At 50.2% G+C, this 13,968-nt stretch overlaps 1 protein-coding gene across 1 annotated transcript in view; it reads right to left on the bottom strand.

Annotated features, from left to right (window-relative positions):
* Nucleotides 1-316: 316 nt before the first annotated feature.
* The window catches only part of GAB2 (GRB2 associated binding protein 2), a gene marked incomplete at its 3' end in the record, with an annotated part of 34,105 nt that continues 20,453 nt past the window's right edge, over nucleotides 317-13,968 (bottom strand). The window contains exons 2-9 of the mRNA XM_080613457.1: nucleotides 11,353-11,593; nucleotides 7,864-8,450; nucleotides 6,795-6,889; nucleotides 5,793-6,072; nucleotides 4,237-4,327; nucleotides 2,335-2,437; nucleotides 1,189-1,314; nucleotides 317-460 (exon numbers count right to left, since the gene is read on the bottom strand). Of these exons, the coding sequence (XP_080469583.1) occupies nucleotides 317-460; nucleotides 1,189-1,314; nucleotides 2,335-2,437; nucleotides 4,237-4,327; nucleotides 5,793-6,072; nucleotides 6,795-6,889; nucleotides 7,864-8,450; nucleotides 11,353-11,593 (1,667 nt within the window). The remainder of the gene's footprint in view (nucleotides 461-1,188; nucleotides 1,315-2,334; nucleotides 2,438-4,236; nucleotides 4,328-5,792; nucleotides 6,073-6,794; nucleotides 6,890-7,863; nucleotides 8,451-11,352; nucleotides 11,594-13,968) is intronic.

Genomic DNA, 13,968 nt, shown 5'->3' with positions numbered 1-13,968 from the left:
ATGATGCAGTGTTAGCACGTACAAGGTGGCTTTAATAGCTGTAAGCTAAAGATGTGTAAGGTGAAACCTGGTATTGCTAAGTCGAAGTTCCTGGATAGTGCATCCAACAGCTAAAGCACAAACCTAGCCACCTAACGTAGTTGGTCTTTGTCACTGGCAAACAGTATCTGCCAAATCTGCCCCTGAAATTAAGTTTCTTTTTACCTTAGAAAGAAAACCAAGAAACAATGGAGATCCCCTCCCCTGTGCAGGTGAGTCTTAGGAACCCAGCCCAAGCGGACCTGGGATTTGCCTGTTTCACTGCCTGTCCCAGGCGCTACTGCTTCGTGCTCTTGGCGGGCTCCGAGGACTGCCGCACATCAGTCCACTCCTGCATGGTGCTCTGCAGCGCCTGTGTCTTCTCCTTGTCCACTTGCACGTAGTCAACCTTCTCATCTGAGGCAACCGATGAGGTGGAGGGCTGCGGGGAGCAGAAACATGGCATCGCCTGGTCACCCATCAGCTCACTGCTCTTCCCTTCCCATAACAGCATCATGGATGCTACACATCCACCAGCATCTCTTCTTTCTATAGCTCAGCACCCTCCCTCTAACCTCCCAAAGAGCCTTGGATGGGAGATTTCAGTCTGCTCTGCATCTTGCTTGCATAAAGTGCAGTGGTAAGGCAGAAACAGCACATGGGCTCTACCTTCACATCAAATCTGGGGCATGAGTGTTTGGTTGCAAACGTGATACCTAAATGCTGATATTGAAAATTCAGCTCTGGACCTTGCTCTTTTTCTTGCAAAGACCTCAAGAACTCTTACAGAGGTTTTGGAGGACTTGTTCTGAAGGAGGAAAAAGAAATGAATTCTGATGCTTCTGGGGATACTTCTTGACAGCTTTTGAATATACAATCTCCAGCTGAATTTCTGGTTTCATCAGCATCCCTGGAGCCCTGCACATCCATGTGGCTGGTAACGCTTCCAGCAAGGCTGCATGCAATGCAATACACTGAGTCTGACCAAGAATAAGCATAGCACCAGGTCACATGGAGTCATATAATGGTTTGGATTGGGAGGGACCTTAAAGCTCATCCAGCTCCAAACCCCCCTGTCATGGACATGGACGCCTTCCGCTAGACCTGGTTGCTTGAAACCCCTTTAGAAACACACCACTTTTAATCAGAAGTCTATAAAACCCCTCTTACCTTTCTGTGTGGCCCTGGCGAGCTTGGCTGGAAGTCCAGGGCCAGATAATCCACACTCCCCGAGCTCTTTTTAGGCGCTGGGCTGTTGGTGCCACTAGGAACAGGAGAAGCAGAAATGGGGTTTTGCTAATGCAGGGAAGAGACAGGAGAGATAACGAGGATTAAAATGGGAAGAAAGGAGAAAAAGAGGAATTAACACAAATCTGGCAATAAAATGCCTTGATGGTGTTCTTAAAAGAGGTTCTAGGCTGGTTATTTGTTCACCTGCTTCTTGGACCAGGATATGCAGAACTGCTGAGGGTCTACATATATAATGTAGAATATATATAATATTATAGATATTATTAATATGTAATATATATTATATATAATCTAATATATACTACATATAATATATAGTAAATTATATATTATAAATGTTATAGATCTTGCACTATATATAATCTAATATATTATATATATCACATATGTTATATATAATATATGTAATATATATATTTCAAGCTCATACTCTTAACTTGACGTATCGGAGCAGTTCTGCTGCCTTTGTGCTGATGTTGTTCATATGCCTGACATCAGACATGGGCTTCAGCATTCCACAGGAACCACACCTCACTGAGGCCAGATCAGCTCCAGGATCTTCACTAATCCCAGCCACGCTGCACAGAGCATGGATTTCCTCTACCTCTTTAGTTACATAGCCTCAAAAACATGCTTCAAGTCAGCAGCTTCACAAAGAGAGACAAATCTCCTCCCTGTAAGCAGTGCCACTCCCTGCTGCTGCTCCGATAGCCCCTGCCCTCCACACAAACATGATGTCAGCAGCTGTTAGAGGCAAAAAAACCTGAAAAATTAACTTATATTAGGAAAATACACCCTGACAGCCCATAGATGATTTTATCCCTTCTGAATTCCTAGCAAAGTCAGTGATATATGTTCCCATTCTCATATACAGTTAAAACCCCAGTGGGACATGTCATTTTAGCAACGAAAGCCACTGTTTCGTGCATGTAGGGATGTACGTAAGGACGAACACCACATGGTGCTATCTGAGCACTTCCATGTCATGAGCTAGGAATGTGTTTGTAGCTCTGGGGAACGTATATGTCCTGCCAGGACCATATATCTTAGCTGTGAGGCCCTTACCATCGCCACGTAGTTCTCCTCGCTGTCTCCCGAGTCAGTGCTGGTGATGCTCTGGGAGGAGACAGGGCGACAGTATTGCAAAGAGCCGGCATTGAAGGTCTGGCTGTAAGGACAAGGATCAATGCATTAAGGGCGGTCGCATGTGCTGCTGGTCCATTCCCAAGGAGGGATGGGAAACGGTAGCACCCGAGGGTTCCAAACATCACCATGCTCAGATATGGGGACTGGACATGAAGAGCTGGTGGCATTGAGCTTCTCCAACCTGACCTTTCCATGGGTCATAAATTGCTGGGTCTGGTCTTGTAATGCTTTTTCTTTCTAAGACCTCTTAATAACACCTTGCTTGCTGTGTACCCATAACCCTCCTGCTATCAGCTACATGAATCAGGCTCCATGAACAATATTTGTCTCACAGGAAATATTTAATTGTGGAGCATGCAGGGCCAGCCTCGGTGGAGCTTCTCACCTCCTGCCCCACCACAGCTCCAGGATCTGTTTGCTGTGCAGGGCCCTATTCACATTTTAGCTGGCATACAAAACCTTCAAGGCATTGTCCTGCTTTCAATTGGCCAAATCTGATTATACCGAAGAACATAATGCAATCAGCATCTGGCATTAAAGCTTGTATCTTAAAAAGCTATTTGTTGCCTTGCAGTAAAGGCAGGGTCATATGATTAGCTGATAAAGGAAAAATCCATTAGCTTCTCTGGGGTCGGATGTCTTGTCAATCAAAGCCTGCTCTCTGTTTCCTGGTGCAGTGATTTCAGCACACAGTGCTCATGCCCTGCAGTCAGTCTCCACACAATCCAATTTATTAGAGGAGTCATAGCAGCCAAACCTTGCTTCTGCCTTTCACTGGACAACATCAGACCACGAATTAGCAGCAAGAACTGGAACTGTGTGAATCCTGTTATTTTTGGCTGGCAGCCTTTGCTCTGAAGTGCTTTGGCTTCATTTTGCAGGCTTCCTTCAGGCTAAGCTTTGCTTTCAAGGCAACCAAAACACAGCTCCGTCAGACCCTGCGAGTCTCACCCTGTGTTTTGACATTACGGAGGGGTTTTTTGGGGGAAAGATGGATGGGAAATCGTGCCCTGCACCTCCAGTGTGGCTGAGATGGGGTGGCACAGCTGGGCCCTGAGTCGCAGTGGAGCACAGGTCCTTTGTTAGAGCCACAGCTCTCCAGGAGTTGTCAGATCCCAGAAATAGGAAATGTCTTCAAGAGATCTTAATTAGCTGCTTGGACGCATGCTGGGCTTTCATGTGAAATCCCGACCTAAACAAATGTATTCTCTTGCCACCAGCTGTGATGTGGGGAATGCGAATCTGGCTCTCACAACACTTGACTAAGCTCGTGAGGGGTTCAAGACAGGGGCCACTCTGCTTCAACAACATCTGGACCAGCTCCTAAGTCTGGCCATGGTGTGACCAAGGAAACCCCCAAACTGCCATGGTGTGGCAGGATATTTTAGGAAAGAATTACTCCATAAGTGTCCCTCTTCCCAAATAGCTCCTGCTGGTCCCTAATCGGGGTAGTGTGTTGGGCAAGGTGGACTTTCATGCCAGAGCAGATGTTTGAGTGATGTTGCAGCTCCCGTTGCTAACATCGACAAAGAACACAATGAGGGCTGAAGGGGTCATCCAGCTTTTGGGGGAATTTGGGTCTGCAACCAATGCCTGGGCTCAATTCAAGCTTGATTTAAGATGGCCCATGAGAAATGTGCCTGTCACAAAAAGAGATGGTGGGTCAGAAGGAAGCAAAGGAGCAGTGGACATCCCCCTTATACTCAGCCAGAGATGTCTAATCCATGGCAGAGGTGATAGCATGTCTACACGTGGACAAGAGCAAGATCAGAGATCTGCTGCTGGAGCACAGCAAGAATTCATACCCCAACCATTACTCACGTTGGCCTGGACCAGGATTTTGTGACTGGTGATTTGAAGGGAAGTTCATCGATGACAGTGTTGTTCCTCAGGTCCAATGGTGATGGCTTTGCTGGGGAAGGGAAAAGACTTTATTCAGAGGGAGTGCATTCCCACAGTTCAGCATCCATGACTGGCATGTCCCCAACAATATACTGGTTGCTTCCCATTCTCTTAATCAGACCCTCAGCCTTCCATGATGATGGCAAATACCCCCAACCAAACTCCCTGCATCCATTTATGACAGGACTGAGGGAAACCAGTCGATTTCTCCCTCTGACTCACAGCCCCAGAGTGGATGGGTGGCCCATAAAGGGGAATGTGCCTCCCAGGGAATAGAGATCTGCTAAAAATGCCCTAACTCCCATTCATCAGGGAGCTGTGATAACCCATTAGATGGGGACAAGACCAGGCTCTGAAAGTCCTGAGCTACCTCTGGCCAGAACATTTTCCCATAGGGAGTGGGTTGGGAAAGGACATCTGCAGTGTAACATGAAAGCTCTAAAGCTCTTCTCATTGCAGATGGTTCATTAGGTGGAAGAGTGTTGCACTCCAGCCCCAGTCCTCGCCCAGCACATTGATGAGGTTGGGTGTTGACACATTCGTGATGGGAGCCCTCTTCTCAGCATCTTATTGGTGAGCTATCAGGCAATGGTTTGGGGTGGGATTTGGACGATGTAGGCAAAGCCTAGAGGGAAGAACTAGAGCCAGCCGGTAGGAAACAGAAGGAGAAACCTGGGTCATCTGAATGCAAAGCAGAGATTTTGGGGTGGAATGCAGGCAGGGGTGCAGGCAAAGGGGGTGAGATCCTGCCTGCAACATGCATCTCCTGTAAAGGCCAGGAAGAGTTTGAGACAGGCTGTTCAAGCACCATGAAAGCTGCATTTCACAATAGTGCTCCTGAAACAGGAAGGGGATAGGGAAGATCTGAAGGTCTGACTGTGCAGGTGGGAGCAAAGCACATAGAATCATAAATCCCAGAATGATTTGGGTCAGAAAGGACCTTAAGATCATCCAGTTCCAACACCTATGGGCAGGCACACCTTCAACTTGAGCAGCTTGCTGCAAGCCCCTGTGTCCAACCTGGCCTTGAACACTGCCAGGGATGGGGCAGCCACAGCTTCTCTGGGCACCCTGTGCCAGCGCCTCAGCACCCTCACAGGGGAAAAACTTCTTCCCTATATCTAACCTGAACTTCCCCTGTTTCAGTTTGAACCCGTTACCCCTTGTCCTGTCACTACAGTCCCTAATGAAGAGTCCATCCCCAGCATCCTTGTAGCCCCCTTCAGATACTGGAAGCTGCTCTGAGGTCTCCATGCAGCCTTCTCTTCTCCAGGCTGAACAGCCCCAACTTTCTCAGCCTGTCTTCATACAGGAGGTGCTCCAGCCCCTGATCATCCTCGTGGCCTCATCTGGACTGGCTCCAGCATCCCACCTAGGGCTTTACTTGAGTATGCACAAGACAATGGGTGTAGTCTGAAGCATTACAAGAGTAGAAGGGCTCCTGGAAAGATTCACCCATAAATAACTGTTCTCACCTTTCCGATCGGGTTTGAGGTTGCGGTTGACTGGCGGGGGCTGGATCTCACTCAGCCGCCTGTGGCACTGCGCCATGGCTCCTTTATGCACGGGGAGGGTGGCCGAGGACAACCCCACCAGGTCAAAGTGATGCGGCCCAGGGCTCATGGGGATGTACAGATTTTGGGCATTGTCATTGGCTTTCTCGGTGTGGATCAGGGGTGAGGAACCGGGGTTCATGGGGACGTAGTTGTCCTCGGAGTCAGTGCTGTGGGAGCGGGCCACCACTGCCTTGGCTTGCTAGGGGACAAAAAGGAGGATGCGCTGTGAGCATCAGATACTCCTAAACCCCATCCCACTATAAACCCTTTCATCTCAGCATCACTGAACACACACCTGAGGTGGGACCAGCACTAAAATCTCAGCACAGAGGGATGGGGTGGGTTGTCCCCTCCTTTGCCATCAGTTTGCACTGAGGGTCTACCTTCATTGTTACCAAGGCATTACAACATCCTGAGTTCAGGGAAAGGTCTTAATCACCCAGACCTGAGCCTCTTCTCATGATTAGAGTGAGCTGCAGAAGCACGTTCAACCTGAAAAGTAATTTTTCCCTGGGCTCTGGCCATGACTAAGATGCAATATGAAAGGCTGCTTTAATGCCATTTCCAGCTCAGGAAGTCTTAGAAAGTGCACAAAAGAGGCTTTTCTGGCAACACGTCAAAATTCAGCTCAGCAGCATCCCAGGCTTTCAGGAAGAAGCCAAACTCCTGGGTGCTTTTTTGGGATCAAAGCTCCAGGCAGATACACTCTATGGAAGCACCCAAAGCAAAGCTCTGCATGAAGTGCTGGGTTAGGTTGTTGTTCCTCCATCTCTAACCTGCAAACCACCATGGTTTTAACTGAAACCAGTAATAAACCCTTTCTTGACTTAGGCTGCGAGGTCCAACCTGAAACCAACTTGTCTCTTAATCTATAAGGTGCAAACTGTGCCTATAGTGTGGCCAACACCAAAGCCAACTCACCAGGTAGGAGTTGTACCCATCATTCATCGACTCGACGGACTGCACAGCGCTGCTGCCTCCGTGCTGGGGGTACTCGTATGTCTCACAAGAAGAAGCTGCAACGCAACCATAAATGCACAACGTGTTCCAGCTGATGACAAACAAAACCGAGGTACTGGGAGGGCAGTGTCTGCTCTTGGTGATGCAGATGCTGATGGGAAGGTATGGGGTTTAGCCTGTCCCTGCTCTGCTCCTTCCCAGTTAGCATCTCTCTGATGCATCAACGCACGTGCCACGTGGACCTAACCTGGTTCTGTCAATGTGCTGCAAAATCCCAAGGGTAAAGATGTCAGATAAGGTATGTCATGGTGACAAAATTGGGTTAAGGAAGAGCTCTGTTACACCTCGCTCAGCAAATATAAGGGCTAGCAGCCTACAGTAAGGGGAGGATGGGGTGAGGATGACGTGCTAAGCTCTTAGACTGGTCTGCCTACTGCTGAGCATGGGTCTGATCTGAGCCTTAATGTTGGGGATGGAAGAGGCATTTTAGGGAACTGTGTACATCATTTAGAGGATGTTTTATCTCCAGCCACCTCTTCTAAGTTTCTTGGCAACTATCACATCCTAGGCACAAGGCTTGGAAAGGGCATGTTCATCCACAGCCAATCCATGGCCAATAGGAAGGGATGCTGGATCTTGGAGATGTGTGAAATTACATCCCTGGTGAGCAAAAACAAGGCAGCTCCAGGCTGAAGTAGGTTCTTATAAATCTGGTTACGAATTGAAGTAAAAGCAAGCTAAAAAGAGCTGAAATCATCAAAGTATGGCGATGGGTCAAGAAGGTTTGGGGTTTTGGTTCAAAGTACAACACAACCAAGAGCCAGATGAACATCTCCAGTGCCAGAACCTTGGGGATCCCTCTCCACGCCTGTTACATACAAAAACCAGGGCCAGATCCTGATCAGGGAGACCTTCTTTGTGTTCAACCCCTTGGTTGATGCCAACAGCCACCCCATCCCTGCTGCAACACAGTGATCCAAGGCTGCTAGATAGAACCAAGCCACCCCAAGCTCTTCACCCCCCAATTCACCTCGGTGTAACCTGCTGTTTTCCACCGCTGGCAGCGTGTTTCTCCTGGGAATGGTGGCTGCCATGGGGACCAGCCCTAAGCTGTCACCAGGCTGCGGCTGCTGGGGCGGGCTGCCCCACCGTGGCTCCATCTGCCCAGGTTTTGGGGGTCGTGGAGGGGGTGCAGCGGGCGAATCGCTGGTGGCCACGGCCAGAGCATTGTGGTTCTTGTCCAGTGTAAATGTCCTGGGGATCTGGTAGACGGAATGCGGGGTGGTAGGGATGTCATAGGAGTCCGTGGAGAGCTCCCCAAACTCCTTGCATAGGGTGTTGTTGGGAGTCTTGAAGGTGTAGACCTCTTCGTTATCCGTTTCGGAGCTGGTGAGGCTCGACTTGGGGTGCGTGTAGGAACCAAAGGAGCGCGGGAGGTCGTACGCACTGTCCCTGAACTCCGAGTTGTGCCGGCTGGGTTTAGGCAGGCTGTAAAAGCCATGGAGCTGCCCTCCAACCCCGTTCACACAGTGCCCGTTGCCCTGGGAGAGCTTCTGGACAGCTGTGTCGCTCCGCATGAAGAAGGCAGATCTTGTGGCTTGGGAGAAGCTGGCGCTCCTGCAGAGGAAGGGGAAAAACGGGCTGAGATGGGGGAGAGCAAGTCCTGAGGTGCACCGAGCTCTGCTCCCCCTGTTTAGAATCCTAGAATCATAGAATGGTTTGGGTTGGAAAGGACCTTAAGATCATCCAGTTCCAACCTCCCTTGCCATGGGCAGGGACACCTCACACTAAACCATGGCACCCAAGGCTCTGTCCAACCTGGCCTTGAACACCACCAGGGATGGAGCATTCACGACTTCCCTGGGCAACCCATTCCAGTGCCTCAGCACCCTCACAGTTTAGAACTTCTTCCTTATATCTAACCTAAACTTCCCCTGTTTCAGTTTGAAGCCATCACCCCTTGTCCTTTCGCTACAGTTCCCGATGAAGAGTCTGGGAATGCTTGAATTGGCAATTTAGAACTTCTCCCTCTCCCACCCTCAACTCCTGCCACCACGAAGCATTTCCCCATCCTGCAAGACTTGGGGAAACATGAGAATCACTGCGGAAATGCTGGGACATGAGGGGAAGACGCAGCAGAGCTGAGCACAGGTGATAATGATACCTGTGAGCTGGCTGAGGCAGCATGGAAGAAGATAATACAGCAGAGCCCCCAAATAGGGTCACTCTGCCATGAAGATCTATCTGATGCATATGCACCAAAAGAGGGTGAGGGGTAGCCTTGGGCTGGGTCTTTTTGCTTGCAGTTATAACTATGGATGTGGTTCTCAGCAACCTGTTCTAGTGGAAGGTGTCCCTGCCTGTGGCAGGGGATTGGAACTGGATGAGCTTTGAGGCTCCTTCCAACCCAAACCATTCTATGATCCCAACTATGCATGGGTCAGTTTTTTGGGGACCAATCACAGCCAGAAAGGGCTCAGTCAGCCCCATTCAAACATCTCCCCAGAGAATTGTTCTGCCCTGTACCACAACACTGGGATAAAGTGCAATGGTTATGGGGAGTGTTCCCAGTAGTTGCAAAGCGCCAGCCCTATGGGAAGAGATGGGAGACGCTGGTTTACACTGCTCTGATGGGGTTGATGCTCTGCAGGGACAACAGGAACTCTGTTCCAAGGAGCCAGCACGAGATGGCGCTCAGAAATAGGGCTTATTGGGCAAAAAACGAAGTGATGCTGTGAGATGACAAACAACCCCCTGCTGTCTTTGGAGCTCAGTCTGCCCGGGAGATGTTTGTGCTCTGGCAGGGTCCTTTTGGCTGAGGACTTGAAGCATCTCACGGGTTAATTACTCAGCATTGCCCACCAATTAGCTGCTATTACCCTCATTTTATGGATGAGTAAAGTAAGAGCTCGGGAGCTGAAAGCAGAGGGATTCCCAGCGGTCCTGCAGCCTGGCCCTGTGCGCTGGGTATTGATCAGGGTGATTAGTTCTGGTCCAGTTGCAGAAGCTCCTGCTCCATCCTCCAGGTCCCAGCCTGCGGTCTCAATGGGTGGCTTGTGGATACCTACACAGCTGGAGTGTCAGAGAGCCTGTTCTTACACACTGCTCCATTAACTCCATCTGAAGTTAGTTTTGCTGAGCCTTTTTCTGTTGTCTTCGGGTAGGGAAAGGCAGCTGCAGCAGGAAAGCCCAGCGGAGGCTGCAGCCCGGGCTCTGCTCTCACCCCACGCCAGCTGGGATTTGACTGCCTCTCGTTCCCTCCCTCCTTCCCTCCTTCCCCATCTCCTCGTCGCTCCTGCGAGCCAAAACTCTCCACGTCAGGAAGATCTCCTCGCTATTTAAGGCAACTGTCTGGGTCTGGAGGAGGGGAGCTGTCGCTCACTGCGATACCACACTGCACCACGGGATGCCACGGAGCACAGCGCGCTCTGCAAGGGAAGAATGGCAGAGCGGTGCAATCCCTGCACATCCCTCTGGCTGTGGTTGTCCTGGTTAAAGGAGGGAGTTAGGGCCCTGTCTGCAGGATCACAGTGGTTGAGGGTGGGAAGGACCCCTGCAGACCCCAGCTACTCAAGATGGGCCACCTAGAGCTGGTTGCAGGTATCCAGAGCTGAGGCTCTTGCTGGCTCATTTCTCCAGCCTGTTGAGGTCCTTCTGGTATTATCAGCATGAACCCCTGGTATATCAGCTACCCCTCCCAGCTTGGTGTCATCAGCAAACTCACTGAGGGTGCACTGTGCCCCATCAACCAGGTTGTTAATGATCATTGTCAAGGAGTACCACAGAGATGCTGCGAGGGCTGGAGCAGCTCTGCTCTGGAGCCAGGCTGAGAGAGCTGGGCTGGGGCAGCCTGGGGAAGAGAAGGCTCCTGAAGGGGAGACCTTAGAGCAGCTCCAGTGCCTAAAGGGGCTGCAGGAAAGCTGGAGAGGGGCTTTGGACAAGGGCCTGTAGGGACAGGCCAAGGGGAATGGCTTTAACCTGCCCGAGGGGAGACTGAGATGAGCTCTTAGGCAGAAGCTCTTCCCTGTGAGGGTGCTGAGGCGCTGGCCCAGGGTGCCCAGAGAAGCTGTGGCTGCCCCATCCCTGGCAGTGTTCAAGGCCAGGTTGGACACAGGGGCTTGGAGCAAGCTGCTCTAGTGGAAGGGGTCCCTGCCCGTGGCAGGGGTTGGATCTGGATGAGCTTTAAGGTCCCTTCCAACCCAAACCGCTCTGTGATTCTATGTCAAACAGGACTGGACCCAGTATTGACCCCTGGGGTACACTGCTAGTGAATGGCCACTGCTCATCACGTTCTGAGTCCAGCCATTCGTCCAGTTTTCAATACAACCCAGAAAGCCAGGAAAGCCGGGAACTTGGGTTGTGGCCACTCTGACCTCCTCCTCCTCCCAACCGCAACAGGATGAGCCCATCACTCAGAGCTTTCTCCACCTGGGCTTTGCATCACTGTGGATGGAGGCGGGTTGAACCGCTCACCCCTAGCCCTCCCTCCTCCCTGAGGTTTGCTCCCGGACTCCAATACCTCGCGTTCTCCGACTTCCTGCTCATACACTGGTGGAGGAACAGGTAGTCCTGGGGGGCACTGGCGGACAGGGTGCTCTGGAGGTGGCTGGCGGGCGAGTCGAAGGTGAACAGGGTGGGCTGGCTGGAGTGGGACGGTGCCGAGGACTTGCGCTCCCGCAGGAGGTGGTGGCTGGCACTGCTGAGCTCTGCCGGCGAGGACCGCGGTGCGTGGTTCATGGAGGCCAGGCTCCTCAGGGTGTCTGTGCGGGGAGAGAACACACCTTGAGAGGATGCACACAGTGACCACACATCCCGTATTCCCGGGGTTTTCCTTACTCAAGTGCTCCAGTGTTTATGCAGGTTGGTAGGGTTTGTGTATGGCTTTGATTGGATGCACTCAGCAGCAGGTTCTACTTGGAGCACTATAGGTGCCTATGCAGCTATAGATACCATGTAGAGAAATGAGTATCTTGCCATATTTTAAAATATTACCATATTTTGTCATGGTTTAGCACACGCTTGGTGCCCTGGGGGGATGTATGGGGGATGTCAGTTCAATCCACAGGGAGCCCAGTGGGTTGTTAGACTTAAAATCTGGTTACAAAGGAAGAGAAGAGCTTCCACACCACAGCTTCTGCGTCTGTCTTTGCTTAGAGACCTTTAGTAAGAGGCTTTAGGGATGTGATCCCTGGCAGTGTTCAAGGCCAGGTTGGACAGAGCCTTGGGAGATATGGTCTAGTGTGAGGTGTCCCTGTCCATGGCAGGGGGTTGGAACTGGATGATCTTAAAGTTCTTTCCAACCCAAACCATTCCATGATTCTATGATCCTCATCCCTCTGTGTAAGGACATCACTGCTATCTGTTTACAGTTGGGTAAAGGTGAATGCAGACGAACAGAATGACAGCAAGGATTAAAATCATTCCCACGTTCCCCAGTTCTCTATTAATTTCATGACCTCAAAAGACTTCCTGCTCCTTTCTGCATGTAGAATGGGATGCAGACCCAAGATGTGACTGCTACTGCCTGCTCTTCAAGGAGAAATATACTTTCCAATCTTAAGCTCATCTCAATGGAACAACAACCCAGCTACTCCAGCCTTCTATAAGTGTGCTCCAACAATTAGAAGCCTGGATGAATTTTAACTGCCAAGCTGTAAACCCCCATTATAAAAACACCCCAGAAACCCCACAAATGGCAATATTTGGGATAGCTGATCCATTTCTGGCTGCAGCAGACATTGCATGGTCACCTTGCCGTGCATGCACTTCTCGCATGTGAAAACCCCTTGTCATGATTCACTGAAGTCACCCTTTATAGTAGCTGTGATTTACACTTACTTGGTGCTAATGCAAAACACAGAAAAACCCAAATCCTAACAAAAAATGCCTTTTTTCCCTGGGTAAATCCACCCATTTTCTGGCCATCACTGATTTAGGAACTGCTCCCAGGTTTCTTCCAACACAATTCCCACCTGCTCTTCAAATCTGACTTCAGACACCCATAAAGGAACCTGCTCTGACACTGGGACAATGGGGATTTTATAGATTTCCAACCTCTTTTTTCCATTCCTTCCCTCAAATCCCACAAGTTTTGGGTCTGACTGCAGGGAATATGTTCTCTGGAATGGCTGTCACGGCTTGGACAAGGAGCTGCTTCACAGGGTGATTTTTCACTGACTTCTGAATGGTGTCAGGATACAAAATCAATGCTGCTCCTTCACTGTCAGTACATTTTTCATCCTGGTGTTACTGCAAACTTCACCCGATGCAGAAAAAGTACATTAATAAAAGCCAGAGAGCATGGCTTCTCTCTGTTGTTTGGTCTGTGCTAAACACAGAAAGGATCAATATTTAACATTGACATTAATGGCGGGGGATGAGAGCTTAAAACTCCCATTCCTGTCTTCTTTGCATGGGCATTAAGCATCCCTCGGTGCTTGTCATGGGAGTAAATGGCCATCTCGGTGTCCTTGGACAAAACAGTGCCTTGACCCTCATTCTTATTAAATATTTATCCTGTAGTAGTGCAGATCCCCATTGGAAAGGAGTCTTGAGACCTCTGCGAATCCCAGATCTTAGACCCAAATCAAGTGCTTTGAGTTCCATCAGCATGGTAGAGCCTGTACCCCTGTTCCTATCAAAAACAGGGGGGCTGCACCCGAAGTGCTTCTCAGGAACAGCTCAATGGTCTTGCTTCCTCCTGAATCAAGGTCAGGAATTGCGCATCACACTGGGCTTTGGCCACAACTCTTCCAAGGATGGTGTGAGGATGGCAGGGTAATGTTGTGTCCCCATTCCAGCATTAAGGTTACCTCTGGGGACAGCTGTGAACTGTGCTGGGTTAGGGTCCCTCTACCGTGAGCAGTCCTCCAGCACTATCCCTGCAGGCTCCACACTTGCAATTACATGGAAAATCGGTGACAAGCCAAAATATAGCCAGGAGTTAGAAATTACGCTGATTTATTTGTGCCAACACAGCCTAAAGGGAGAGATAGGGCTGCACGCAGGAGACAGTCCCCAGCATCACCCCAGAGCCCAGCAAATCACAACACTTTGAGGAGCCCAGGGAATCCCGCACTGCCAGGAGACCTGAATCTTCTCCCCAAAATCAGTCTGATGTGGGGAAACCAGTGGG

Source organism: Psittacula echo (assembly GCF_963264785.1).
Source record: "Psittacula echo genome assembly, chromosome: 3".
NCBI lineage: Eukaryota > Metazoa > Chordata > Aves > Psittaciformes > Psittacidae > Psittacula > Psittacula echo.
Note: the sequence above shows the minus strand (reverse complement) of the source record. Positions and strands in the feature narration are given on the sequence as shown.